Here is a 26,330-nt window from a genome sequence, read left to right as displayed (position 1 = left end):
AAGGAAGGAAGGGAGAGAGAAAGAAAAGAAAAAGGGAAAGAAAAGAAAGAGAAACACGATGCTTCAATGATAGGCACACGAAGTTAAAGCCGAGCATTCGAATGGAGGACGCCGAAGTGGGTGTAGATCGCTACTTTCTGAGACTAGAGAGAAACAGAGGGAAAGGGTCACACTGGCCTAGTGTCCCATATCGCCTTCAACTCTTTTCCCCCACGTTTTGGACGGCTCCAGACAAAGCTGGCGTTCCCAGGGGCAGTCGACGCCCACGAAGGCCGCTTCTTCCGCTGGCTCCCAGGCGGACCAAAAAACACTCGGGTCCCGGGCGGAACCCCGGCGCCGGGCAGAGGTTGCAGCTCGGCGCAGGTAGAGTGTGCGCGTGCGCGTTGGCGCTTCCGGCGCTGCGGGAGGGCTCGCGAGGACCGTCAAGTGTGTGCGTCAGGCGTTCCTGCATCTCTTCGCTGCCCGAGTGGCCATCCTCGAGAAGTCTGTGGGATTCCCTCGCTGAATCTTAAATAGTCTGCCCGCCCCCGGCCTGCGCCCCGGAGAGGTCCGGGTTAGGTAGATTTCCCTGCAGGTCCTGTGCTGTTAAACCCTCGGAGCCCAAACTTTAAAATAAAAACAATGAAGAAGTTAAGGCTTAAGGAACTAGAGAGTCGCCTGCAGGAAGTGGATGGATTCGAAAAACCCAAGTTACTTCTAGAACAGTATCCTACCAGGCCGCACATTGCAGGTAGGGCGGCTGGTTCATCGTGCCCTCTTCTGGGGTTATTCCTGTCCAGTTTGTGATGAAAAAAGTAGAGATTTGGATCTATTTCTAGAGAAAATCCATAAAGTAGGTTTTTGACATTACAACATACAGACCCTCCCAACTCTACCACACTATCTTTTTACTGTTTTTCTGAGTGTCCATTAGCACTGTCATACAGCTTCTTACTTATTGATTGATTTATGGATTGATTGTTTCATCACGCTGTAAATTATTAGGATCAAGGAATTTTGTTAGTCTTGTTCATACCTGAATTTTCAGTGTCTAGAGTCTTGGTACCAGTTAGGAGCTCACTAAATATTTGCTTAATATGGATAAATTCCTTACTGACTTCAAGGACAGGAGTTCCTTTGTTGTGTCGCTCTGTCCTGTAGATACATAGAAACCACAGTTACATGCTTGTGTAAAGTTGAGGGTGCCTTTTGATTTTTAACAAATTGCCTCTTGCTTGATGCCAAAGATTGATGCTGAGCATGTAGGAGAGAATACAGCAGAATCCATTCATATGTAACACTTGTTACAGCGTATCAGGGAAGAAAACCAAATTCTTTTGGGAGTACCTGCAAGGGGGGAATCTTTCAATTCCAAAATAGTTGTTCATAAGCTGCCAATAAAACTCATGGAGAATACATGTGTTTAACTCTAAAATATTGTCATAGCTGCAACCAAAGATTTGCATTAAACTGTGCTGAGATTAAGACCAGTTTTCTCTATTTTGTATTAGTGTGCATATGTTTGTGTGTCTGCATGTGTGGAGGGCAGAAATCAACATTGGGTGTTTTCTTCAATTGCTCTCCATAGGTTTTTTTTGAGTGAGGGCCTTACTGTACTTAGAGCTTACCCATTCGCCTAAAAGGCTGACCAGCAAGCCTCAGAGACCATCCTGTCTTGTCTCCCTTAGTGCTGGGTTTATAATCGTGCAGCACTGCACCTGGCCTTTACATGACTGTTGGGGATCTGAACTCAGGTTCTAATGCTTGCAGGGTAAGAACAGTACAGACTGAGCCAGCCATCTACCAAGCAAGTCCCTGGCTTTCTCAGTGTACCTTCTTACAGCCTTCTGGTTATAGGGTTTTGTCATGAAATCTTTTTTTTTTTTTTTTTTTTTTTGGAGCTGAGGATTGAGCCCAGGGCCTTGTGCTTGCTAGGCAAGCACTCTACCACTGAGCTAAATCCCCAACCCGATGAAATCTAATTTTTTTTTTTTAATTTATTTATTTAGTATACAGAAGAGGGTGCCAGATCTCATTAGAGATGGTTGTGAGCCACCATGTGGTTGCTGGGAATTGAACTCAGGACCTCTGGAAGAGCAGTCAGTGCTCTTAACCTCTGAGCCATCTCTCCAGCCCGAAATCTAATTTTTAAAAGATAAAAATTATGGGGTTGGGGATTTAACTCAGTGGTAGAGTGCTTGCCTAGCAAGCACAAGGCCCTGGGTTCGGTCCTCAGCTCCCCGCCACCCCCCCAAAAAAAATATTAGAGGCCAGGTATGGTGGCCAGCATTTGGGAGTCAGAAGCAGGTAGGTAGATCTTTGTGAACTCAACACCACCCTGGACTACACAACCAGGCTAGCTATTGTTATATAATGAGACTTTGTCTCAAAACAAATACCTAAATAAATAAGTAAATATATCAGTTCTTGAGCCGGGTGGTGGTGGCACACGCCTTTAATAATTAATCCTTAGGAGGCAGAGCTAGATGGATCTCTGTGAGTTCAAGGCCAGCCTGGTCTACAAAGCAAGATCCAGGACAGGCACCAAAACTACACAGAGAAACCCTGTCTTGAAAAACCAAAAAAAAAAAAAAAAGTTCTTTCACACCTAGTTTATAATGTGCTCATGATAAGAGTTTCAAAGTACCTGGAACGTAATCAAGTATTCCATAGTTGGTTTTTAAAAAAATTTTATTTTCTATTTTATAGCTTTTTCCTGCAAGTATTTTGGGCACCTTATATGTGATTGGTGCCTGTGAGATCAGAGATTGGAGTTACAAGTGTTCGTGAACCAACATGTGGGTGCTGGGAATTGAATCCAGTACTTTTAACCAATGAGCCAACTCTCCAGCCCTATGGATTTTTGTTGTTGTTGATGTTTGTTTAGATTTTGGTTTTTCAAGACTGTCTTTTTTTAAAAAATTATTTATTTTCATTTTATGTGCATTCATGTTTTGCCTGTGTATATGTCTGTGTGAGGATGTCAGATCCTGGAGTTACAGACTGTTGTGAGCCACCATGTGGGTGCTGGGAATTGAACTCAGGTCCTCTGGAAGAGCTAGCAGTTCTTGAGTTCTGATATACACAAGGAAAAATTGATGGTGTTATTCATGTTTAATATACTGTATTTTTGAGAGTCTTGTATTTAAGAACTTTATGTAATCTCAGCTATTTCTGCCCTCATCATTTGTTGTGATCAGGTCTCTGTTATAGGTTATGAATAGGTGCATCTATTGATACTGCATCTAAGTTTGGATGAAGAGATAGCTCAGCAGTTAGGAGCACTAGCTACTCTTCCAGAGGACCTGGGTTCAATTCAACACCCACATGGCAGCTCACAACTATCTGTAACTCCAATCCCAGGAGGTATCCATTATCTTCTGGCCTCGGTGGATATCAGACATATGGTGCACATCCATGTAGGCAAAACAACAAATTTAACAAAACAGTATACTGTGGATGTTTGTGATACCCGTATTCTGGTGATAAACATACTACAAATAAGTCCTGTGCCCTTTATTTATTGGGGGGTTGCACAAGTCTTGGCCCTCATTAAGATCTGAGGAGAACTTCTGGCAGTTGGTTATCTACTTCCATCTATCATACCTGTCTTGGAGATTGAACTTGGGTTGTTCTGCTTCGAATCAAGTACTTTTGCCCACTGAGAGCCATGTTGCCAGCCTCAGGATCAGTAAAATTTCAAAGTAATTTTGGAGACATAATACAGGGTCACCAAACTTCTATTTTGACCAAGAATGATAGACTTATTTAATCGTTCATAAAATGTAAGTCTTTTATAAATATATCGGCATCAAAGGGAAAACTGCATCTATGTACCTGTGTCGAGCAGATGTTTTGAATTATCTCCAGTCTTAGCACTGTCAGCAGAAACTTGACAGTCCTATAGTATTTGGGAATCACTAGTGTATATTACCTGCCTTTGTGGCCCCTCTTCCTAAATACCAAGTTAATTACAGTGCATCTTTAAAAAATAAACTGGAAAACAAACAATCTGGAGCTACATGCTGGGGGAAGACATTATTTTAGAGCTACTTGCATTGGACATGAATAATAAGTTTGCTAGCTTATTCACTAATGTTCTATTTGATTTTTACTATTTTTAGCATGCATGCTCTATACAATCCATAATACATATGATGACATTGAAAATAAAGTGGTTGCAGATCTAGGATGTGGTTGTGGAGTACTTAGCATCGGGGCTGCCATGTTAGGAGCAGGGTAAGTGATCCTTTTTTGCTATTTGTATATGGTGTGGCTTCAGTAAATGTAGATAGGATCAACAGCACTATAATCATGACTCTATGGGTAGGGTGAGAACTTGATAATGAGTACATTCTGAGTAGGTTGAAGATCAAAACTTTACTTTTAAGAAAGAAATCAAGCCAGGTAAGCACTTGGGAGGCAGAGCCAGGCAGATCTCTGTGCATTTCAGGCCAGCCTGGTCTACAGAGCGAGTTCCAGGATATCCAGGACTACAGAGAAACTCTAGTTTTGAAAAACAAACAAAAGAAAAACAAAAAAAAACTTTGTTAATTGGGTTGAAAACTGCATGGTAAAATAACTACTTTTTTTTTTTTTTTTTTAAACTAGGAACCTGTAAGTTGTCTTTTTTATTTTATATTTATAGGTTGTGTGTTGGATTTGACATAGATGAAGATGCATTGGAAATATTTAATAGGAACGTGGAAGAGTTTGAATTAACAAGTGTTGATATGATCCAGTGTGATGTGTACTCATTATCAAACAGAATGTCCAAGTTATTTGATACAGTAATTATGAATCCTCCCTTTGGAACCAAAAATAATAAAGGTTAGTAATAAAAATGCAGTAAATCCACATATTTATAGAGCAGTGATCTGGGTTAAGTGATTTTTATTACTACTGTTTATTAACCAATCACTTTTATACTTATTAAAATTCACTCCCCCCCCCCCCCCCCCCCCAGACAGGGTTTCTCTGTGTAGCTTTGCACCTTTCCTGGAACTCACTTTGGAGACCAGGCTGGCCTCCAACTCAGAGATCCGCCTGGCTCTGCCTCCTGAGTGCTGGAATTACAGGCGTGCGCCACCACTGCCCGGCTCAGCCAGTGCTTTAAAGCACTGAGCCATCTCCCCAGCCCCGCTAGCCCATAGCATTTTTGTTTAAGGTTTTTAGAATTATTTTATCTATGAGGGTTTAGCCTATGTTTATGTGCAGCTTTGTGTGTCTGAGGAAGTTAGGAGGAGTCAGTTACTTGTAAAGTGGGATCTGGAATTATGGATGGTTGTGAGCCCCATGAGGGTGCTCTAAAGAGCAAAGGAGCTCTTAACTGCTGAGCTAGTGACCCAGCTCTAGCCATTGTTCTGTCAGAATATTTTATTGGTGCCCTATTTGAAATAGAAACTTTGGAGTTTGGAAAAAATGCTACTTAATTCCTATTCATTTAATCTACTCTGCTAAGAAATACGTAATATAAATAGAGATGTTCATTTTTACTCTCTACAGGGACAGATATGGCTTTTCTGAAGACTGCTTTGGAAATGGCAAGAACAGCGGTATATTCTTTACACAAATCCTCAACTAGAGAAGTAAGTTTAAATCATAATCTTGTTATTTTTAGCCAGGTAGCGGTAGCACACACCTTTAATCACAATACTTGATGGGCAGAGGCAGGTGGATCTCAAGAGTTTGAGGATAGCCAGGGCTACATAGAGAAACCCTATCTCGAAAAACCTGTATGTGTGTGTATATATATTTCAAATTTCATTTTTTAAAATAATTTTATTTATTAAGTATACAGTATTCTGCCTGCATGTATGCCTGCAGGCGAGAAAAGGGCACCACATCTCATTACAGATGGTTGCTGGGAATTGAACTCAGGACCTCTGGAAGAACAGTCAGTGCTCTTAACCTCTGAGCCATCTCTCCAGCCCCTCATTTTTTCTTTTTATCTACTGATTTATTTTCAAATATGTGTGTGAGCATGCATGTGCTAGCACACACATGTGGAAGTCAGAGATCAGCCTCAAAGAATCAGTTCTCTTCACCTTGAGGATCTCAGATCCATCAGGCTTCGCATCAAGCACCCTTTCTTTACCCACTGAACCATCTCACTGGCACAAGGGTTGAATTTTTTTGTTTTGATTTTTGGAGACAAGGTTTCTCTGTGAAACAGTCCTAGCTGTCCTGAAACTAGCTTTGTAGACCAGGCTACAGAGATCTGCCTGCCTCTGGCTCCCAAGTGCTGGGATCAAGTGCATGCGCCACCACGGCCTGGCTTCCCAACAGTCGATTTTTAAAAACATGGCGTAAAGCAAAATAGGTCTGAGTTCAGAAACCACCTATTCTAGGCTGGTGAGATGGCTCAGTGGACAACAGACTGGCTTGCTTACCAAAGAAAACTACCTGAATGTTATCTCTAGAATCCATGTGTGCTGTAGAATATTCAGATACATGCCACACAATATATGTTAGAGAAAAAAAAACCTCTATTATTGTTTCTGCCAGCATATAGCACATATAATACCATATACAAGATGTAATTGAGGACACTGTGAGAGTTATTTGAACGTTCCTACAGCATGACTAGCCCTGACTACCCTGGACTAACACATAAACTCTGCATGCTAGCTGTACTCTTGGTCAAGGCACTTCAGCTTCAGTACCATCATCTATACTATGTGACCCTGTATTCTTAGGAAATAAGAATAGGCTATGCTTTGTACACTTTTCTGTATTACATGGGTTAACGTTTATGAAACACTTAGGTCCATGTGTGGCACATTTAAGAAATACTTATGTCTGTGTCTGACATATTTAATTGCTAGTTGTTATCTACTATTCTTACCTGAAATTGTATATATACAGATGTTTTATCTGTATGAGTGTTTTGCCTGTATGTGCACAACATGTGTGCCTCGTGCCCACAGACCAGTAGAATGCATCAGATCCCTTTGACTGGAGTTACAGATAGTTGTGATCTGCCAAGTGTGCTGGGAATTTAACCCAGGTCTCCTGAAGAACAGCAAGTGCTCTAAATTGCGGGACCCTCTTTCCACCTCCTTGTCTTCACCCACGCTTGTCTCAAAAACAACAAATGAGAAAGAAACAAAGAACCACCTGACCTTTATATGCTATGTACATACACACACACACACACACACACACACGTACCCACAGCAAAAAGAAATCCAGGCATCCATTTGGGGTGTATGTTAATCTAATAGCCCCTGTACAAGTGTAACACTGCTTGTTGGTATATGCCTATAACCCCAGCACTTGGGAGGTGGATGCAGGAGGATGATAAATTTAAGATCATCTTTAATTACAAAAGGCTAGGCTTGTACACACCAGACCATCTCACAAAGCCCTAGATTTAAGTCCCATCACAGCATAGACCAGAATTGGTGGTACACCCCTGTAATTCCAGCATTCAAGAAGTAAAGACAGCAATATGAGAAGCTCAAGGTCCTCTGCTTCATAAGGAGTTTCAAAGCACACTGGGATACATGAGACCCTGTCTCAAAAACTTTAAGTAGGTTAACAAAATGACTCAGCCAATAGCGGTGCTTGTCAGTAGGCCTGTCAATCTAAGTTCAATCTCTGTATTATTCATTTTCTTTTGCTATCATAAAATAGCCTGAAAAAAAGCAACCCAGAGAAAGGATTTATTTTAGCTCACAATTCCAGGTTTTAGTTTATCCTAGTAGGAAGTCAAGGCAGGAACTTCAAGCAGTTAGAGACAGGAGGAGAAAAAAACGGCATGCACGCTTGTCAGTGTCCAGCTTTTCTCTACACTTAAACAGTTCAGGATCCAAACTCGGAATGGCTGCCCAAAACAGGCTTGGGCTCTCTTCTCACTTTAATGAACATAAAACAATTCTGGGGGCAGGAAAGACAGCTCTTGTTAAGAGCTCCTGCTGTTTTTGCAGAGGACCCAGGTTCAGTTCCCAGCACCTGTATGATAGCTTGCAACCATCCATAACATCAGTACTAGGGAATTTGATTGCTTTCTTCTAACATAGAGCACACACACACACATAGGCAAACAGACTAAATATTGCCCACAGGCAAACAATCTAGATAATCCTTGACATCTCTTCCAAGGGATTCTAGAGCATATCAAACTGACAATTAAAACCAACCATCATCGGGCTGGAGAGAGTGACTCAGTTGTTAAAGAATCCCTACTGCATTTGCAGAGAATGAGTCAGCTCACAAGTCTGTACTCCAGATTCAGGAGATCTAATGCCTCTGGCCTTTGAATATACCTGTACTCAATGTTCATATATCCACACACACCCACACCCCTAAAAATGGTAAAGGGACTAGAGAGATGGCTTCATAGTAAGTAGCACTGGTTGCTTTTGCAAAGAACCTGGGTTCAATTCCTAGTACCCACATGATGGCTCACAACTGTCTTGTCACTCCAGTCCCAGGAGATGCAATGCTGTCTTCTGGCCTCTGAGGGGATCAGGCACACGTGGTACAAGACAAGTCTTAAAAATAAATATAATTTAGTTACTTCCATCTTTGCTGTTTGGTATTGCCATTCCCCCCATAGGAGGTAAAGGGGAATTATCAGCATTATTTTGTCAGATTTCATTAAGCTTTTCACTTAGGGCAAAAATATTTCCTTTAAAAAAGTAACCAATTTAAGTGATTTATCTGGTGAGTACTATATACAATGGGAAGGAAGAGTGAATTTTCTTCAAATGTTAAGACAGTCCTTTACTGTTCATTAACAGTACTTTACTTGCTGTTCACAGATTTGATGTAATTGATAAAAACAAATTTTTTAAAAAGTAGCAGATTGTGCCTCAATCCTTTTTAAAACAAACAAACAAACAAAAACCCGTGCAGCATGGGGAGAATTTTTGCTCCTTTACTCACAGATGTAACAGAGTAGTGGAAGAGATAGAGATGAGCCTGGGACTGCTTTCAGTGCTTATACCACTTACCCCACTCATTTACATCTCCACCACAACAAACCATATGCTATGATAGGATTTCACCAGCCTTAGCATTCAATGCAGTGCCACAACCCATTCCTCACAATTTGTCAAGGATCCTAGGATTCCATGAAACTTGAATGCCATCATTTGTTAAAGTCTATATCCTACAGAAGTTCAGAAGAGTGCTCCCAGCTGTCCTTTAACACTTCCCTCCTACCCCTTTCAAGCAGAGCTTTCCAGGAACCTAGAAGACAGCAAACCCAGCAGTCTGGTCTGTCCCCTGGTAAATGGCATTAGAGGTGTTTGTGGGAACTAGGGTCTTAACTCCAGTCCTCATGATTACACAGCAAATGCACCTAGCCACTGAGCATCTCTCTAGCCCCTAAACTTAGATCTTCAGTGGAAAGAAATACACCTAGAACTCATTTGGGGGGTGGGGAAGAAACGGGACAGGGACGGGACACAGCAAGGGGGACTATGACTCACATATTAATAGACAAAAAGCTTTAATATTTGAACCTAAAACATTGGGGGAAAGTATTTTATCAATTTGATGACAAGGATGACTACCAATATGGCCAAAATGTATATAATACCAAATTTCAACATCTCTCACCTTTCTGGAGTATTATATATGAGTTAACCTTTATTTGTGAAGAGGTTCAAGAATTTAGACTTATAGCTAATGTTGCTGGTGCTGTGTAGAAGCACTGTTTAGAACACTTCATTCTGATCAAACACATTGTTCAACAGATGAGGAAATGAGGTAGGTCCAGAATGAATAATTTAGCTAGGGCTATGTCAGCTAGGTACTAAGGACTGCAGCTCCAAAGACTTGGCTCCACACCCTGCTTTTCTCTACCATCCTGCCTGTGGACATAGAACTGTTATTCCCTAATGAAATAAAGCTACACTGTGTATGTTACAAATTTTGATGGATGTTTCAGTTTTCAATTACATAATTTGGTTCAGATGCTAAACAGTAATGTCATTTTGTTCCTTGCTTTTAAAAGTGTGCATAATTAAATTTCTGAGTCTAATTTTATTGAAAATTTTAAAATTTTAATCTCAAACATTAGCAGATCAGTTCTTAATATCAACTCATGAAAATATTATTTGTCTTTAGCATATTCAAAAGAAAGCTGCAGAATGGAAAATCAAAATAGAAATTATTGCGGGTAAGCTTTATCTCAACCCTAATTATTTTTTTTCAAGACAGGGTTTTACTCTGTACATCAGGCTGTCCTGGAACTCTTGAGATCCACCAGCCTCTGCCTCCCAAATGCTGGAACTAAAGGCACAAGCTTAATTATTTAAAAGGCCAAATACTAGGAATGTTATCCAGTCCCATAGTAGGTTGGAAATGCACTAAACACAGGGTAAGCATTAACCAAGGTTTGCCTGTATCTATCTCTATGCATTTTCGAAACAAACAATGCTATCTAGGTTATTTGATTATCCAGGCTGTTAGTGAGTAATAACATGGGCCTGGACATGGTAGGACTGTAAATCCACTATTTGAAAATGCCAGTGATTGCCTGGTGGTGGTGGTGCACACCTTTATTAATTCTAGTACTCAGGAAGCAGAGGCAGGTGGATCTCTATGCGTGCGAGGCCAGCCTGGTCTACAGAGTTAGTTCCAGGATAGCCAAGGCTACCCAAGGAAAAGAAAATGCTGAACACCACCAACCTTTCCTTTTCTGATGGGAGACAGAAAATAAACATCCACACTGGAATAAGAAATGCCTTTTTTTCCTCCTTTTTACTACATTGAGTAAGTTTGCCAACATCACAACAGGAAAACTATTAGAAAAGTCATCAAGTAATTTTGAGAAGCTTGAAATAAACAATAAAGACTGGGGTATGGTACTGTGCTTGCTTAGCATGCACAAAAGAAAACAGGAAATGTGCAATAAAAGGAACATTTTTACTTTTCTGGAGGCATGATTTCTCTGTATCTCTGGCTGTCCTAGAACTCACTATGTAGACTAGGCCTTTAACCCGCTGCTGCTTCCCAGTCCTGGGATTAAAGGCAAATGCCTAGCCATGAGTTTACCATGAATTGGTCCTATGGTGTTAAAGCATCTACCTAAATTGTTCATAAAGACCTGTCTGTCTCCCTATCATATTAGATGTGGTGATCCCTTAGGTAAACAGAGCACTTTATAATAGTTCCAATAGTATACTAATCTAGACCTTTGTTACTCCACAAGTGGTCTTCACACCATCAGCTTTAACAACCTCGGAGCCTATACAGACTGAATTAGTTGGCAGCTAAACAAGATTCCTAGATGACTTGATCACACATTATAGAGAGCTATGACCTGTAGGGTAAGAATCTATAAAACATATTATAGTAAATATATAGTCGGTAGTTAAAGTATAGAGAATTTATGTTATAAATTAGAAAGCAATGTGAAAACTAGGTCTTCGTTTTGTTAGTGGAAAAAATAACTAGGACTAACCATTATTAAATTGTGGACAGGAAATTTCTGAAGCATGAATATCATAACATTATCAGCTATAGATACATATTATTTTCATAGAACTCCCCTCCCCACTTGTTGATTTTTTTTTAACTATTCTCCATAACCTTAAATTTTGGCATAAGTGATCAAAACAGAAGGAACACCATGCACAACTTGACACTTAAGTATTTGAGACTATGTCCAAAGTGATGACTATAAAATGTTATGCGTACCAGCATTTAACACTTTAAAGGTGAATGTTTGGCTTGTATTTTTACAGAGCTTCGATATGACCTGCCAGCATTATACAACTTTCATAAAAAGAAATCAGTAAGTTTCCCAATTGTGGCCTGTGTACATTCAGTACTCAAAAGCTTTGCAATAACTCCTTCCACTCTTAGCAAGTTGCATGGGTAAATAGAAAGCCAGACTGAGAAATCAAACAAGTTAACTGTGGAAAGAGCCCATACTCAAAGCAGTCGATATTCTAGTTGAAGTTCTTTGTGAAGTTTTAAGAGAAAAAAAAAAAATAAACGGTTGGCTATTTTTATACAGCATATATTTTACAAGTTTGTACTAATACATTCTCATATTACAAAGGCAATTAAGAGGAAGAATCTTCCTTTTCATATTTGAATCATCCAAACACAAACAGAACTATACATTTTAAAAAACTTTCATTTGGATAACAACAAAAAGACAAACAATTTTTTTCCTTTTATACAGGTGGACATTGAAGTGGACCTAATTCGCTTTTCTTTTTAAAAGCTTCCGAAGACAAAGAGCAGCTTAAAATCTAACTAAGATGAATAAAAACGTTGTTTACTAAACTACTTGTCTCTAGCGCCATTCTCTCTTTTCTTATGTTTTGATGCAGGCTCTTCTCTGTCTCTTCCGTCTCTCCCTCTTTTCATTGGTCCTATACAATCACAAATAATTTGTTAAATTCAATGTAACCACTGCTGTATTAATATTGACTACTATTACTAATAGCTTACTTTAAAAAATGAGCAACTTCCCTTCAGACTTCCAACTAGCCTCTCACTTGAGAAACAGCATACGTGTGGAAGATGGCACTGAATCAAGACTGTCACTTACACAGAGAAATAATGCCCCATCAAGTACAGGCGTCACCCCAGAAACCTTGAGAAAAACTTACCTGGACCACGTCGATGGTCATCATCATCAAATCTGGGCCTCCTTCCCTGAAACTGTCCTCTCCCTTTGGGTGCCCCAGCATAGGCAGGTCTGTTTCCCTTCCCCTTTCCTTTATTAAATCTGCGGCCTGTAGAAACAGGATTGAAAACTTAGTCAAAAACTTTAAAGATGTTTCTCAAGCAAAGATGAGGTAAAACAACCACTACCAGTGAAAAGTTAGAATAATGACCTCCTCCTTTTGACTTCCATTTGTTTAGGGATTCCTGCTGATCCTCCATGATTTTTTTCATTGCTTCTTTTTCCACATGTCCTTCTAGTACTTTCCAAGTCACCTTTCTGTTCCTCAATTGTAGGTTACCGTTATGTGCACTTCTGGCTTTCTCAAGTGCTTCCTTAGCTTTTTCTTTAAAGAGAATTATTCCCTACACATCAAAGAGAAAAATGAATGTTCACTCTTCAGTTTGTAGTCAAATTGTCTACAGTTTCTTTACTCAAAGCTATTCCCCAACCCCAGCACTTCTGTTATTACTATTTTCAATGCATCTTACTGAATATTAGGAAGGAATGCTTTGAAAGTAAACTCCAGTCTCTGACACCAAGTTATTTATATTATTTTTTCTTTCTTTGGTTCATCATGCCTTTTCATGACATGTGCTTCCTACAAATCTTGTTACAAAGTTAGCACATTACCCATCTGACTTGGGAAAAAAAGGACCTAAAGACAAAAGTAAATGACCAAGTAGGAACTATTTTAATCAACATGCTTTATAATACCTCTTTTTTTTTTTTTTTTTTTTTGGTTTTTTTGAAACAGGGTTTCTCTGTGTAACTTTGCACCTTTCCTGGAAGGCACTTGGTAGCCCAGGCTGGCCTCGAACTCACAAGAGATCCACCTGGTTCTGCCTCCCGAGTGCTGGGATTACAGGCGTGCGCCACCACCGCCTGGCTAAGACTTTCTTATTACATATTTTTTAAGAAAGACCATTCCTAGTACTTTTTCTTCTAAAAGATAACATTCTATAGACTTTTAAACTGATTGCTAATAAGGACAATGATATTCACAAACCTCTTTTGCTCCTCTGACAAAGTCAATCCATTTTATTTCACCGTGATTTGAGAAAAGGATGTGTAAATCTTCTCTACAAGTCTGGTCATCCAAGTCACCTGAAAACTTCAGTAGGCATCCCATCTTTCCTTCTAGAGATCTCTATAAAAAATAATACAAGACCATCAAAAGGTTTCCTTAAAAGCAACCTCACCAAAATGGCTCACATCATAACTATCTGCTAATAATATTGTGTACCACTAATGCAATGACAGGGGTAGAATCACTTACACACATTCTCTAAGAAGTCCTCAGACATGGCTAGAGGCGTTAAGTGGTGAACCTGGTATGGGCACCATGGGGACTGAGGGTCCATTCCCAACACCACACATGCATACAAACTGAAGTTATCATAGCTTAAAAACTCATTCTAGGGGGCTAGAGAGGGAGCACAGGGGTTAAGAGCACTTTCCATGGCCAGGCGGTGGTGGCACACACCTTTAGTCTCAGCACTCAGGAGGCAGAGCCAGGCAGATCTCTGTGAGTTTGAGCCCAGCCTGGGCTACAGAGTAAGATCCAGGACAGGCACCAAAACTACACAGAGAAACCCTGTCTCGAAAAAAACCGTAGAAAAAAACAAACAAAAAAAGCACTTCCCACTCCGCCAGTCTACCCAAGTTACCAGCTCAGATGTCTCACAATCACCTTAACTCCAGGTCCAGGGGACCTGGCACTATTTTCTGTCCACCCCAGGAACCTGCATACATATGGCAAACATTCTCACATACACACACAAAATATATATATAAAAATCTTAAAAAAAATATTCTCAGAGGAGGAGCCAGGAATTGCACTTGCTGCTCTTTCAAAGACTTGAGTTCAGTTTCTAGCAACCACACTGTGCCACTCATACATGTAACCCTAACTTTTGAGGATTAGACACCCTCTTCTAGCCTCTAAGGGTACCTAAAACACATACAAAACTATAAAAAATTATATATATATATATATATATATATATATATATATATATATATATATATATATATATATATATATATGGCTCACTGGGGCTCACAGAGACTGAACCAACAACCAGGGAGCCTGCATGGGACTGACCTAGGCACTCTGCATATATGTTACAATTGTGTAGCTTGGTGTCTTCTTGTGGAACTCCTAACAGTGGGAACAGAGGTTGTCTCCGATTCTTTTACAGGCTTTTGGGACCCTATGCCTCATACTGGGTCTCTTCGATTAACCAGAATACATGCTTGATCTTACTGCAACTTGATATGCCATGTTTTATTGATATTCATGGGAGACTTGCCCTTTCCAAAACAGAAGAGGAGGGTGAATTGAGGGAGTGGGAACAGAAGGGAGATGGGGGGAGGGGTTGGGAGGAGAGGAGGGAGAGGAAACTGCAGATGTAAAATAAATTATTTTTTAAAAAAATAGAAAAAATATGTATTTAAACAAGTTATTTTAGCGGGGCATACCTTTAGTCTTGGCAATTGGAACAGAAACTTGGCTCTCTCAAAGTTTGAGGCCTAACTGGTCTACAAAGCCAATTCTGGGCCAGCCAAATTTTTTTTTGTTTTTTTGTTTGTTTTTTGTTTTTTTTAGACGGTTTCTCTGTGTAGCTTTGCGCCTTTTTTTTCTGGAACTCACTTGGGAGCCAAGGCTGGCCTCGAACTCACAAGAGATCCGCCTGGCTCTGCCTCTCCAGTGCTGGGATTAAAGGCATGCGCCGTCACCGCCCGGCTGAGCCAGCCAAATTAACAGGGTAAAACCTTATCTGTAGATACATAAAATCTAGGGGGCCAGCAGGTAAAGGTGTTTGCTGCCAAGCCTAACAACCTGCCTTTTGACATCCACACAACCACAGTGGCATGCAACTGCGCGATGCGCGCACGCGCGCGCGCACACACACACACACACACACACACACACCCAACTTCAAGAAGACATTCTAACTTAAATTCATGTAGTAGGTATCATACTTACTGTTTCGGTACTTCCTGACTTGTGTCTTCCTTCATGTTCTCTAAAAATAAATGTGCTGTGATTATAATATGTTTAAACTTAACTACATAAGAATTCTAATAAGCTTTATAACTACCTCCAACCCACTTAATCATCAAAGCAAGTCCTTAGACATTTTTGATCATACAAAACCAGCTACATGGCTTCCAGGTTATCAAGGTATCTTAAGGCCAACATTTCACTATCAATAAAGACAGACCCATTACCACGAAGCTCAAAGCTTATCATCCACTCATCCCAGAAACACTAGCTCAACTCATCAATGCATTAAGAAATTCAATAGACTTACTGTTTAGCTTTTAACTTCGCTTCCACTTTGCTCTGCTTTCTTTCTTCATTTTTTTTTGCAAAGTAATCTTCCCTGAAAAGCACAAAACACAGACTAAGTTCACAAAGACAAAGAAGAGACTGAAAATTATTTTTTGTTGGGTTTTTTTTCAAGCCAGTTTTTCTCTGTAGCCCTGGCTGTCCTGGGACCTACTATGTAGATGAGGCTGGCCTTGAACTCAGAGATCTGCCTGCCTCTGTCTCTCAAGGGCTAAGATTATAGGCATGCACCACCATGGCCCAGCTAAAAATTACTTTGAATATTTGAAATTCTAGCTACACAAAAATTACCATACATTACTGGAGGGTGGTAGTGGTGGGGTAATGGGATTTTTGTTTTGTTTTGTTTTTTGTTTTTCGAGACAAGGTTTCTCTGTAGTTTTGGAGCCTGTCCTGGACTAGCTCTGTAGACCAGGCTGGCCTCGAACTCACAGAGATCCACCTGCCTCTACCTCCCGAGTGCTGGGATTAAAGGTGTGTGCCACCACCGCCTGGCGGGTAATGAGATTTTTAAGTCAGGCAGGGTCTCACTGCTTATTATACATTGGCCAGGAAATTTGCCATGTAGCCCAGGTCTCAAACCAACAAGCCTCTCTACAGAGATGGGAATGTGGTGGTATTGTGAACCCTAATAAACTTATCTGGAGTCAGAGAACAGAACAGCCACTAGATAGAGGCTAGACAATGGTGGCACTCATGCCTTTAATCCTAGCATTCCAGAGGCAGAAATCCTTCTGGATCTGTGTGTTCAATGACAGAGCCAAGCATAGTGACTCACGCCTTTAACGCCAAGAAGTGAGCCTTTAATCCCAGGGAGTGATGGCAGAAAGCAGAAAGGTATATAAGACCAGAAACTAGAAGCATTTGGCTGGTTAAGCTCTTAGGCTTTTAGCAACAGTTCAGCTGAGAGCCATTCGGATGAGGACTCAGAGGCTTGTAGTCTACGAAAACAGGATCAGCTGAGGAACTGTCAAGGTGAGGAAGCTGTGGCTTGTTCTGCTTCTCTGATCTTCCAGCATTCACCCCAATAACTGGCCTCAGGTTTGATTTTATTAATAAGACCTGTCAAGATTCCTGCTACATGGGAATACAGGTGTGTACTGCCCCACCCAGCAGTTACACACATTTCCTGTCATCACAATCACCTAAAAACTCATGCTACAGGAAGTTACACACACATACTTTACCAAGTGCACCTGCTATAAAACTTGGCATCAAATAACAAGCTGTATAATACAAAGAAGGATACAATGACCCTATGACTAACTTCATGAAAATGGTCTAGTTCAATAGTTTTTTCCACAGGCTCTCACTATGCAGCCCATGCTAGCCTTCAACTCTGTTGCTTCAGCCTCCCACCTATGACTATAGGAGTCTTGGCATTACAGGCATCTGTCACTATGCCTAGCCATCCCTTGTGGGTATTGTATGTATGGAGGATAAAGGTTAAGTGTCTTCTACTATCAATCCCCACTTTACCTTTGAGGCCCTCCATGTCTCTCACTAAACCTATAGATCAGCAAATGGCTAGTGTGCTCCAGCAATGGCCTGTCTCTGCCACACCATTTCCAGATTCTTCTGTTTGCAGATAGGCACTTCAGTGACTACATCATCTCCACAGCCCTATCCTCTTTTTAAAGTTTTATTTGGGAGGCAGAGGCAGGTGGATCTACATGAGTTTGAAACCACCTTGGTCTACAGAGCCAGTTCCAGGACGGCTGGGGCTACACAGAGTTTGATCCTAAGGACCCACATGTAGAAGGAGAGATCAACTCTGTCACTCTGTCAGGTTGCCTTCTGACCTCCACATGTGTGCCATAGCATGTGCTCTCCCCCACAAAAACATACACAAAACGTAAACAATAAAATTGGGAGCCAAGGGTATGGCTCAGTAGGTAAAAACACTTGCTGCACAAGACGATGAGCTGAGTTCAATCACTGGAAACCATGTAAGGCAGAAGGAGAGAACTGACTCCAGAGTTGTCCTCTGATCTCCACATGCACACTATCGCACATGTGCACTCCCATCATACACACCTCGATGCACTAACAATAAATAAGCTTAGAAAAGCTACTAAAAAACACTGTCATGTTCTCAAAAGACTATTATAATCACCCAATTTGCTCCAGAGCATACTGAAAACAGCACTAGCTATACAGGGGATGCTACTGTTTATACCTATCCCACTGTATCAATTCCAAATAATCATGTGGTCTGAGAAACATAAGTGAAAAAGACTTACTTGAAGAGTATTAGCAGGCTTGTGTCTTTGTACTTCTGGCCAGGGGTCTCCACAAACTTCTTTGCAGACTGAATACTATCAAACACAGCAAATATTGACCCCTATAAAAGGACAGGAAGACATTTTCTTTAAAGCGATATTTTACAACTAGAAAGTCTATATCAAATAATCATACCTTAAACGTTTTGTGCAATGTTCTTCTCATCTGAATATTCAGTATTTGACCTTTATCATCTAGCCATTCTTTTATATCATCAAGGGTTGCATCAGTTGGGAAGCCTTTCTGTGAGAAATGGAAAAAGAAGTACAAATAATGACTCCTGGGTAACAACTCTCCCCAGAATAAATTCTCTCCCCCCCACAGAGACAGGGTTTCTGTGTAACAGCCCTGGGTGTCCTGGAACTCATTCTACAGACCAGGTTGGCCTTGAACTCAGTGCTGGGATAGAGGAGTGTGCCACAATCACCTGGCTAAAAATTCTGATTTATTCTGTTTAGAAATGAAGCCAGAAACCTAAGTGTCTAACTGTAGTAGAATATTTCAGGTGTGTTACATTTGGGGGGCGGGGGTTGGTTTTTCAAGACAGGGTTTCTCTGTGTAGCTTTGGAGCCTATCCTGGAACTCACGCTGTAGCCCAGGCTAGCCTCAAACTCACAGAGATCCATCTGCCTGCCTCTGCCTCCCGAGTGCTGGGGTTAAAGATGTGCGCCACCACTACCCGGCTCAGGTATGTTACTTTTGTTCATGTTGCATTTGTTTAATTAACTCTGTGAAGCTGTATTACTGTGCCTATCTAAAACACCTGATGGTCTAATAAAGAACTGAACAGCCAATAGCAAGGCAGGAGAAAGGATAGGCAGGGCTGCCTGGCAGAGTATATATAGAAGGAGAAAACTGGGGGAAGAGGAAAGAGCTAGCAGCCAGAGAAGGAGGAAGACTCCAGGGACCAGCCACCCAGCTACACAGCAAGCCATGGAGTAAGAGTATGATTTACAGACGTTAGAGAAAAGGAAAAGCCCAGAGGCAAAAGGTAGTTGGGTAAGTTAAGGAAAGCTGGGTAGAAACTAAGCCAAGCTAAGGCCGGGCATTCATAAGTAATAATAAGCCTCCGTGTGTGATTTGAGAGCTGGGTACCAAAGCCCCCAAAGCCGCAAGACCAACCATCATCTAACTTTCTGTCTCCTCTCTTAACTGTTTAGCAACCTTATTCTCCAGTGCAATAAAGTGATTCACCTGAGATTTACTCCAAAATAACTCAGCTGGAGCAAAGACAAAACATTATTTACATGTTAAGAACTGAAGTGAGGCAATGGTACATTATACTATATAATCTACCTTTGTGTTTAAAGCTTTCTATGTATTTGGAAGTTAACTAGCTATTAACAGGACAGAGTTGAACATATGTGAATCAACAATGTAACATTAACAATGATAAAGTTTAGAAATACACTCACAAAAAACATACAGTAACAGGCTAAACATGTTCTGAGTCTTTATTTTTATTCACTCTATGTATTTTCCTTCTAAATAAAAGTAATATGAAAGGTAATGAAGAGCCACTCACAATATAAACAGATCTGTTTTTCACATCGTTCTTGTACTCATCCGTCACTTCAGGAAGGGGTCTGCTTGGAGATCTTCGGATTTTAGTTTTGTCTGCACTCACTTCCATGAGTTTTGCCTTAGATTTGCTCAGTGCTTGCACAATTACATTAAAGTCTGTTGTCAGCCGGTTTAGCCTGAAGAGTACATACACAAAAACATTGTACAAGCAAATTTAGTAGCAGCTATTAACAGTAACAGAAAATTTAGATGAATTTTTGAATATTTTGGGGTTTATTAGACCTAAAACTAACAGTTCAATGATAGTACACGACCAAGTTCCTGGGTTTGATCCCCAGAAATGGAAACAAACCAACAAAAAAGGTCTTACCTGTTGAATTTTATCATTATGTCCAAAGGTACCCAGCCCTCATCCAATTTGATCTGTTCCTTTAAAAACTTGTCTCGTGGCAAATTGAAGTCTCCAAAATAATACTGTGAATAATTACAATGTATTTCAGATATTAGAGCACTGTATAATGCTGAGTTCAACCATGAGATTTTTTGAAAACTACTTTATACTACTCAGTTCTATTCTTAAAAATGTATGTTTGAACTTAAAAGACCTAAGAAGCATTTCTCCTAAATAAACTATAATGAAATACATATATAACACAAACCAATAAAGAGAAAACTAAAATGCTGTGAGCTAGTATAAATGTGTTACGAGAATAAAGTCTCAAATATAATTAAAGATCTAAGATATTAAAAAATATCTTTTCAGGGCTGGAAAGATGACTCAGCGGTTAAGAACACTGACTGATCTTCAAAGTACCTGGGTTCAATTCCCAGCACCCACATGGCAGCTAACAACTGTAACTCCAGGATCCAACACCCTCACACAGACATACACACAGGCAAAACACCAATGCACATAAAAACAAATAAATGATTTTTTATTTTATTTTATTTATTTATTTATTTATTTATTTATATATAAATAAAGATGTATTTATTATGTATACAGTGTTCTGCCTGCAAGTATCCTTACAGGCCAGAAGAGGGCACCAGATCTCATTACAGATGGTTGTGAGCTACCATGTGGTTGCTGGGAATTGAACTCAGGACCTCTGGAAGAGCAGTCAGTGCTCTTAACCTCTGAGCCATCTCTTCAGCCCCAAAATGATTTAAAAAAAGAAAAAACAAAAAAAAACAACAACTTTTTTTCTAATCAATATGGGAAAAATAGATTGAGAACTTGAATTTGAGTTTAATCCCCAGACAAAATGAAAAACAAAAACAAAAACACCCCAAGTATGACTACTTGGAATGTCAAAAGCAACATGAATGAAAAAGGTAAAACGTTTTTATTAAGATTCTTGCCAGGCTATGGTAACACACACCTTTAATCCCAGCACCCTAGAGGCAGAGGCAGGGGGAACCCTGAGCTGGTGGCTAGCCTGGTCTACAGAGCAAATTCCAGGATAGCCAGGACTACACAGAGAAACCCTGTCTCGAAAAACAAAAATTCTTGTAAAGTAAAAGGGAAGTTAGGTGCAGTGGTTCATATTCATCACTTCTGCATTTAGCAATCTGAGGAAAAATTTCCCTGAAGGTCTCAAACTTGAGATCCACCTGCCTCTGCTTCCCAAGGTGCTGTGATTAAAAATACCTAGCCACAAACATGTACCACAAACACAAAAAAGTCAGTGGGCAGTGGTGGTGCACACCTTTAATCCCAGCACTTGGGCTACAGTGACAGGCCTATCTCTGAGTTCAAGGCCAGCCTGGTCTACAGAGCAAGTTCCAAGACAGTCAGGGATACATAGAGAAACTCTGTATCAAAAAACCAAAACACAAATAACCCACAAAAAAATCTAACATCATTACTAATTGAAGCCTAAACTAAAATAACTTTAATCCTAGTGCAAGGAAGGCAGAAACAGGTGGAATGAGTTCGGGAGCAGATTGTTCTATGAAGTAACTTCCAGGCCAGCAGGTACTACTACTACACAGTGAGATTGTCTCAAAAACTAAACTAGCATAAAATGTACATAGCTTGAGCAATGTAGCTCCTCCTAAGAATTCCATCTTAAAGAAACCAGTAGAGGAGCTAGAGATGTCTTTGTCCTTCAGAGTGCTTGCTTAAGAGTGGACCTGAGTTACGTTCCTAGCACCTTAGTGAGCTGACTCAGGACAGAGTGTAACTCTAGCTCTAAGGGATCTGACATTTCTGATCTCTGAGGTCCACATACCCATATGCAGACACACACACCATTAAAAAAAAAAATGGCTGGGTGTGGTGGCTCATGTTCTTAATCTTTGCACTTAAGGGGCAGAGGCAGGATGATCATCTCTAAGAGTTTGTGGCCAGTTTGGCAGTTTGGTCTACACAGTGATTTCCCAGGACAGCCAGGGATGCACAGTGAGACCCTGTATCAAAAAGAAAGGGTGTGTGTGTTTGGCGGGGCCAGCCTATAGGCCCTGTTTACTAAGATTCATATGAAGACCATCCATCATGGAACTGTTCCAGTGAAAAGATTCTACACATTAGAGAAGATGAATGGATTAATGGTGTATTATGATGACACGAATCTTTACTCCCTAAATACATATCTCATGTTTGGTGGGTGAAGGGGGAAAATTGTTATGCACTATTCTAGTTGGGAATGTTTAGGAAATCTCTGAGTAATTTTACTGTGAATTTTACACTTCTCTTGAAAATAAATAAAGCCCCCCCCCAAAAAAAACCAAAACATTATTTTAGGAGAGATGGCTCCAAGGTTAAGAGCAGCAAATGCTCTTCCAGAGCTCAATTGCCAGCATCCACACGGGAGCTTGTAACCATCTGTAACTCCAGTCCTAGGGGATTCTAATGCCCACTTCTGGCTTCCTTGGGCTCTAAGCAAGCACATGGTGCACAGACATATCAGGCAAAATATCCATAAAGTAAACTAAAAATAAAAACATTATTATTTTGTTTTGTTTTTCTGGAGCTAAGGACCAAACCCAGGGCCTTGCGCTTGCTAGGTAAGTGCTCTACCACTGAGCTAAACCCCCAACCCCAAAACAACATTATTTTGAACATGAAGTATGAAACTTTTTTCCCCCCCGAGACAGGGTTTCTCTGTGTAGCTTTGGTGCCTGTCCTGGTTATCGCTCTGTAGACCAGGCTGGCCTCGAACTCTGTGTGAAAAATTTTTAACCTTGAATATCTCAAGAGGGAGAGATCTGAGGCTGTGGAAAGAACATTATTCTTTTCTACAATGGCTTTGTTATATTATTTTAAGCATTAAAGAGGGCAAATATCACTTTCTCTGCAATTATTAAGAAAACACTAAATTTTTTTTTTTCTTCAAAAAACCAAATAACAGGAGCTGGAGAGATGGTTCAGAGGTAAAGAGCATGGGCTGCTCTTCCAGAGGACATGGGTTCAATCCTCATTACCTACATGGCAGTTCACAACTGTAACTCCAGTTCCAGGGGACTCAACACAGACATATATGCAGGCAAAACACCAACGCACATAAAAGTAATTAAAAAGTTTACACGGGGACTACAAATGCAGCTTATTGGTTGAATACCTGCCTAGCATGCCCAAGTATCCTGAGTTTGATCCCCAGTACTAAGAGAAAAATAAAAGAAAAATAAAGCAGGATAATTTAAATGGCAAAGGAGTACAATTTAAAACAAAAACAGCTAAGAGATGCAAAACAAAAACAAAACACAATCAACAATGATTTCATAGCATGAACACAATTCATGAACAATTTCCCATACAGCCATCATTGTTACTGACAACACTTCAATCTAAACATAACGCCTAAATCTGAAATCCTAACAGAACTTTGAAAATACATATTATAAAGTTATGCTAACTTTTTGAAAAGAACTAATTGGACAGAATAAACTATTATTTGACAAGTACTTTTCCATGGAATTTTATGCTAGCTTATTGGATATTAGGCACTTGATTAATTCTTCACATCGTCTTACAATTACCACCTCCATTCTTTGTTTTACAGACTTGGGAACCGAACTGGAGAAATGGTTATGAGACCCCCATGTCTCAAAAATAAAGCAACACTAGTCTGCAGCGTTACCTTTGGAATGTCTGTAAATTATTTTTGTTCCAACATAGTAACTTTATTATTTGGGAATTTCACATCATGCACCCTGATCACACTTACTTCCCAGTCCTCCTAGGCCCAACCCCGACCGTTGTGATACCCCCCCAAAAGAAAAATGTCCAATTTGTATTGTCCATATACTCAACGAAGCATGGTAAAACTCCCAGTGGCCAGCCCCTTAAAGAAACTGAGTCCTTCCCCACTTATACCCCTGCCAGAAGCCATCAATTGTGGAGAGCATCCTTATCACAATCTTTTAAGAGTTCTCCTTGGTGACTTTCTGTCTAGGCTGTTTTTTTTTCTTTTTTTTGGGGGGGGGGGCGGCACACCTGTAATTCTCAAGTCTCCTAACTTGGCTCCAATAATATGACTATGTTTACATTAACTCCAAGAATGAAAGCTAAGCCAAATATTTGAATAAGCTCACATATTGACATTCGATGTTCCGTTTTTCATCTTAAGGCCCTACATTTCTTATGAAGGAACGTATAATTTTGCAATTTAACAACACAAGGAATCATACCTCAATTTGATGACAGATTTTGGCCTCCAGAGCAGCCATTTTTTCATTATCTCCATTTTCAGCCATTGTGGCTATCTGTAAAATTTCTCACACTGGAAGAAAAAGGTTATTATTTTTTATATAGTAGTCAGATAAGAAAGAGAACAATTAAAAATTACACCACTCTTTCATTAAATTTCAAGAATTTCTAATTTACAGGGTGTTTCCCTATGAATTCTCATATAGCTCAAAAAAGCAACACTTAAGGCCAACAACCTGCTATTCCTTTCAGTAAATCACAAGTCTCCTCTTCTATTTTGTTATCTTTATGTAGTTGGTAAAGCAAGCTTCGGAGAGGAAAAACTACTCATTTAACCACGTCTCAACCATTTTTAGCTTTAAAAAGATCAGTATTACAGCCTGTCCACATATTCCTAGAGGTCTCAACACTGTTGGTTTGGTGTAGTCTGCATTTCTTTGCAAATTAGTCACAGCTGCCCTACCAAAACTCATTACCGGCAAAAAGGAAAAGCAGTCAAAAATAAAAGTTATGGTGATTAGATACTATATAACAGAATATAAGAAAAATGGGAACTCGAGAGCATGGATACACAAAAACTTTAAAGTGGGGGCGCTGGGAGAAAGGATGTGCCTAATACACCGGTTAACTTTATAGCCAGTTTCCTATTACACAGCCTGACAGCAATCCTGGAATAAAAAGAGACTGTCATATTGGTTAGCCAGAAATCACAAACCGGATCTTCTGACTGACTAGCTTGCAGCGCTCTACTAAATAAACCACGCAGCTATATTGTACTCAAGTGTACGAGCTCATAGGGGATATCTGCAGTCGAAGAACACAGCGATGAATTACTGATGGTGTATTAGAGACATTGCTCAAAACGCTGGTTTATAATCTGGAGACCCATTGAAGATCTTGTAATGGGAAACCTACATAGTACATATCCCATTTCAGAATTTGGTCTGTCTACCACCATCAACCATCACCTTACTACAGAGACCTAGGTTCCCTTACAAAGCAAACAATGACAAAAACGACCTATATAGCCCCTGCAAGACTTCGGTGGCCTAAATTTTGAAACTGTTTTATCAGATAATTCCAAAGAATTTCACATAGAAGCAGCTTTGAAGGGTGTGAATGGCAATTCTTAAAAAACAAACAAACAAACAACAAAAAAAAAAAAACGAAAAACAAAACAACAACAACAACAAAAAAACCAAGACAGCGACGCTGGGACCGTAACTGCGGCCTCCACTTCCCCGGCCTCCGGTTAGTCCCCACAGAACCCTGTAGCGTTTAACCCGCACCGACCACCCCAGACGCTTAAAGAAAGGTCCGGAACATCCGCCTTCCGCCAGCCAGGAAAGAGCTGCAGGTAACAAACCGAAAGGACGCCATAAGATGCGGCCAGCCCCTGCCCAAGGGCCCCGCGAGAGCCGCGTCCTCCCACACCGGCCCGCCCGGGCCCCTGCCACGTGGGAAGCCCGGGGCGCCCGCATTTCTGGCAGGGGCCCGCTCCGCGGCCTCCCCGAGGCCCGCGCCCCCTCGGGCCGCAGCCCAGCACACCGCCACGGGCCGCGGCCCGCGCACTGGAGAGAGGCGAGGCCCGCGCCGCGCACAATCCTTTGTACCTCCGCCTCAGCCTCCAAGAAGCTCACCTCAAAGATTCGGACCCCACAGTCACCAGAGCCTCAAGAACAACGACGGAAGCGCCTCTACTTCCCAGCGCCCGCGGGCCAGCCAAACGCGCTTAAAGATGGGGGCTTTCCCGGCAGGCCTTGCGGGCGGGTGGGCGTGGCCACGGGCGCGCTCCTCCAGCGCGACTCTCTGCGCGTGCGCCTAGCGCGGCGGCGGCCTCCCACAATCCTCGGAGTCCCGCCCTCTCGCCCGAGAAATTGCTAAGTAGCCCAGCCGAA

At 40.9% G+C, this 26,330-nt stretch overlaps 2 protein-coding genes and 1 pseudogene across 3 annotated transcripts; 2 read left to right on the top strand and 1 right to left on the bottom strand.

Annotated features, from left to right (window-relative positions):
- Positions 1 to 382: 382 nt before the first annotated feature.
- Mettl5 (methyltransferase like 5) lies at positions 383 to 12,234 on the top strand. 2 transcript variants are annotated; one of them, XM_036183837.1, is made up of 7 exons: positions 386 to 730; positions 4,104 to 4,218; positions 4,628 to 4,809; positions 5,485 to 5,567; positions 10,060 to 10,111; positions 11,682 to 11,731; positions 12,128 to 12,234. In XM_036183837.1, exons 1-7 carry the CDS (start codon positions 622 to 624, stop codon positions 12,164 to 12,166), a joined length of 630 nt encoding a protein of 209 aa, XP_036039730.1. In that variant the 5' UTR covers positions 386 to 621; the 3' UTR covers positions 12,167 to 12,234. The 2 variants fall into 2 exon arrangements, with proteins under 2 accessions (XP_036039729.1, XP_036039730.1); XM_036183836.1 differs by lacking the exon at positions 12,128 to 12,234 and having other exon boundaries at positions 383 to 730; positions 11,682 to 11,928.
- Positions 11,944 to 26,217, bottom strand: Ssb (small RNA binding exonuclease protection factor La). Its single transcript, XM_036183835.1, has 12 exons — positions 26,073 to 26,217; positions 24,414 to 24,505; positions 20,152 to 20,255; positions 19,783 to 19,957; positions 18,393 to 18,500; positions 18,218 to 18,318; positions 15,937 to 16,008; positions 15,609 to 15,648; positions 13,626 to 13,766; positions 12,789 to 12,981; positions 12,561 to 12,686; positions 11,944 to 12,320 (listed from the first exon to the last, which is right to left on the bottom strand). The coding sequence occupies exons 2-12, from the start codon at positions 24,477 to 24,479 to the stop codon at positions 12,232 to 12,234; spliced, it is 1,215 nt and encodes a 404-aa protein (XP_036039728.1). The 5' UTR covers positions 24,480 to 24,505; positions 26,073 to 26,217; the 3' UTR covers positions 11,944 to 12,231.
- Positions 13,168 to 13,259, top strand: LOC118583317 (annotated as a pseudogene).
- Positions 26,218 to 26,330: the final 113 nt, after the last annotated feature.

The sequence above is a fragment of the Onychomys torridus genome, chromosome 4, assembly GCF_903995425.1.
Source record: "Onychomys torridus chromosome 4, mOncTor1.1, whole genome shotgun sequence".
NCBI classification, from domain to species: Eukaryota; Metazoa; Chordata; class Mammalia; order Rodentia; family Cricetidae; genus Onychomys; species Onychomys torridus.
This window is presented reverse-complemented; position numbering and strand designations above follow the sequence as displayed.

What these genes read in the sequence shown, in the direction of transcription:
- Mettl5 (XM_036183836.1), top strand. Translation starts at nt 622, where the DNA reads ATGAAGAAGTTAAGGCTTAAGGAACTAGAGAGTCGCCTGCAGGAAGTG. An exon ending in TGGAACCAAAAATAATAAAG is followed by an intron (nt 4,810 to 5,484) that starts GTTAGTAATAAA and finishes TACTCTCTACAG; the next exon opens with GGACAGATATGGCTTTTCTG. An exon ending in CAAAATAGAAATTATTGCGG is followed by an intron (nt 10,112 to 11,681) that starts GTAAGCTTTATC and finishes GTATTTTTACAG; the next exon opens with AGCTTCGATATGACCTGCCA.
- Ssb (XM_036183835.1), bottom strand. Translation starts at nt 24,479, where the DNA reads ATGGCTGAAAATGGAGATAATGAAAAAATGGCTGCTCTGGAGGCCAAA. An exon ending in AGTCAGGAAGTACCGAAACA is followed by an intron (nt 13,767 to 15,608) that starts GTAAGTATGATA and finishes TATTTTTTATAG; the next exon opens with AGATCTCTAGAAGGAAAGAT. An exon ending in TGACCATCGACGTGGTCCAG is followed by an intron (nt 12,321 to 12,560) that starts GTAAGTTTTTCT and finishes GTGATTGTATAG; the next exon opens with GACCAATGAAAAGAGGGAGA.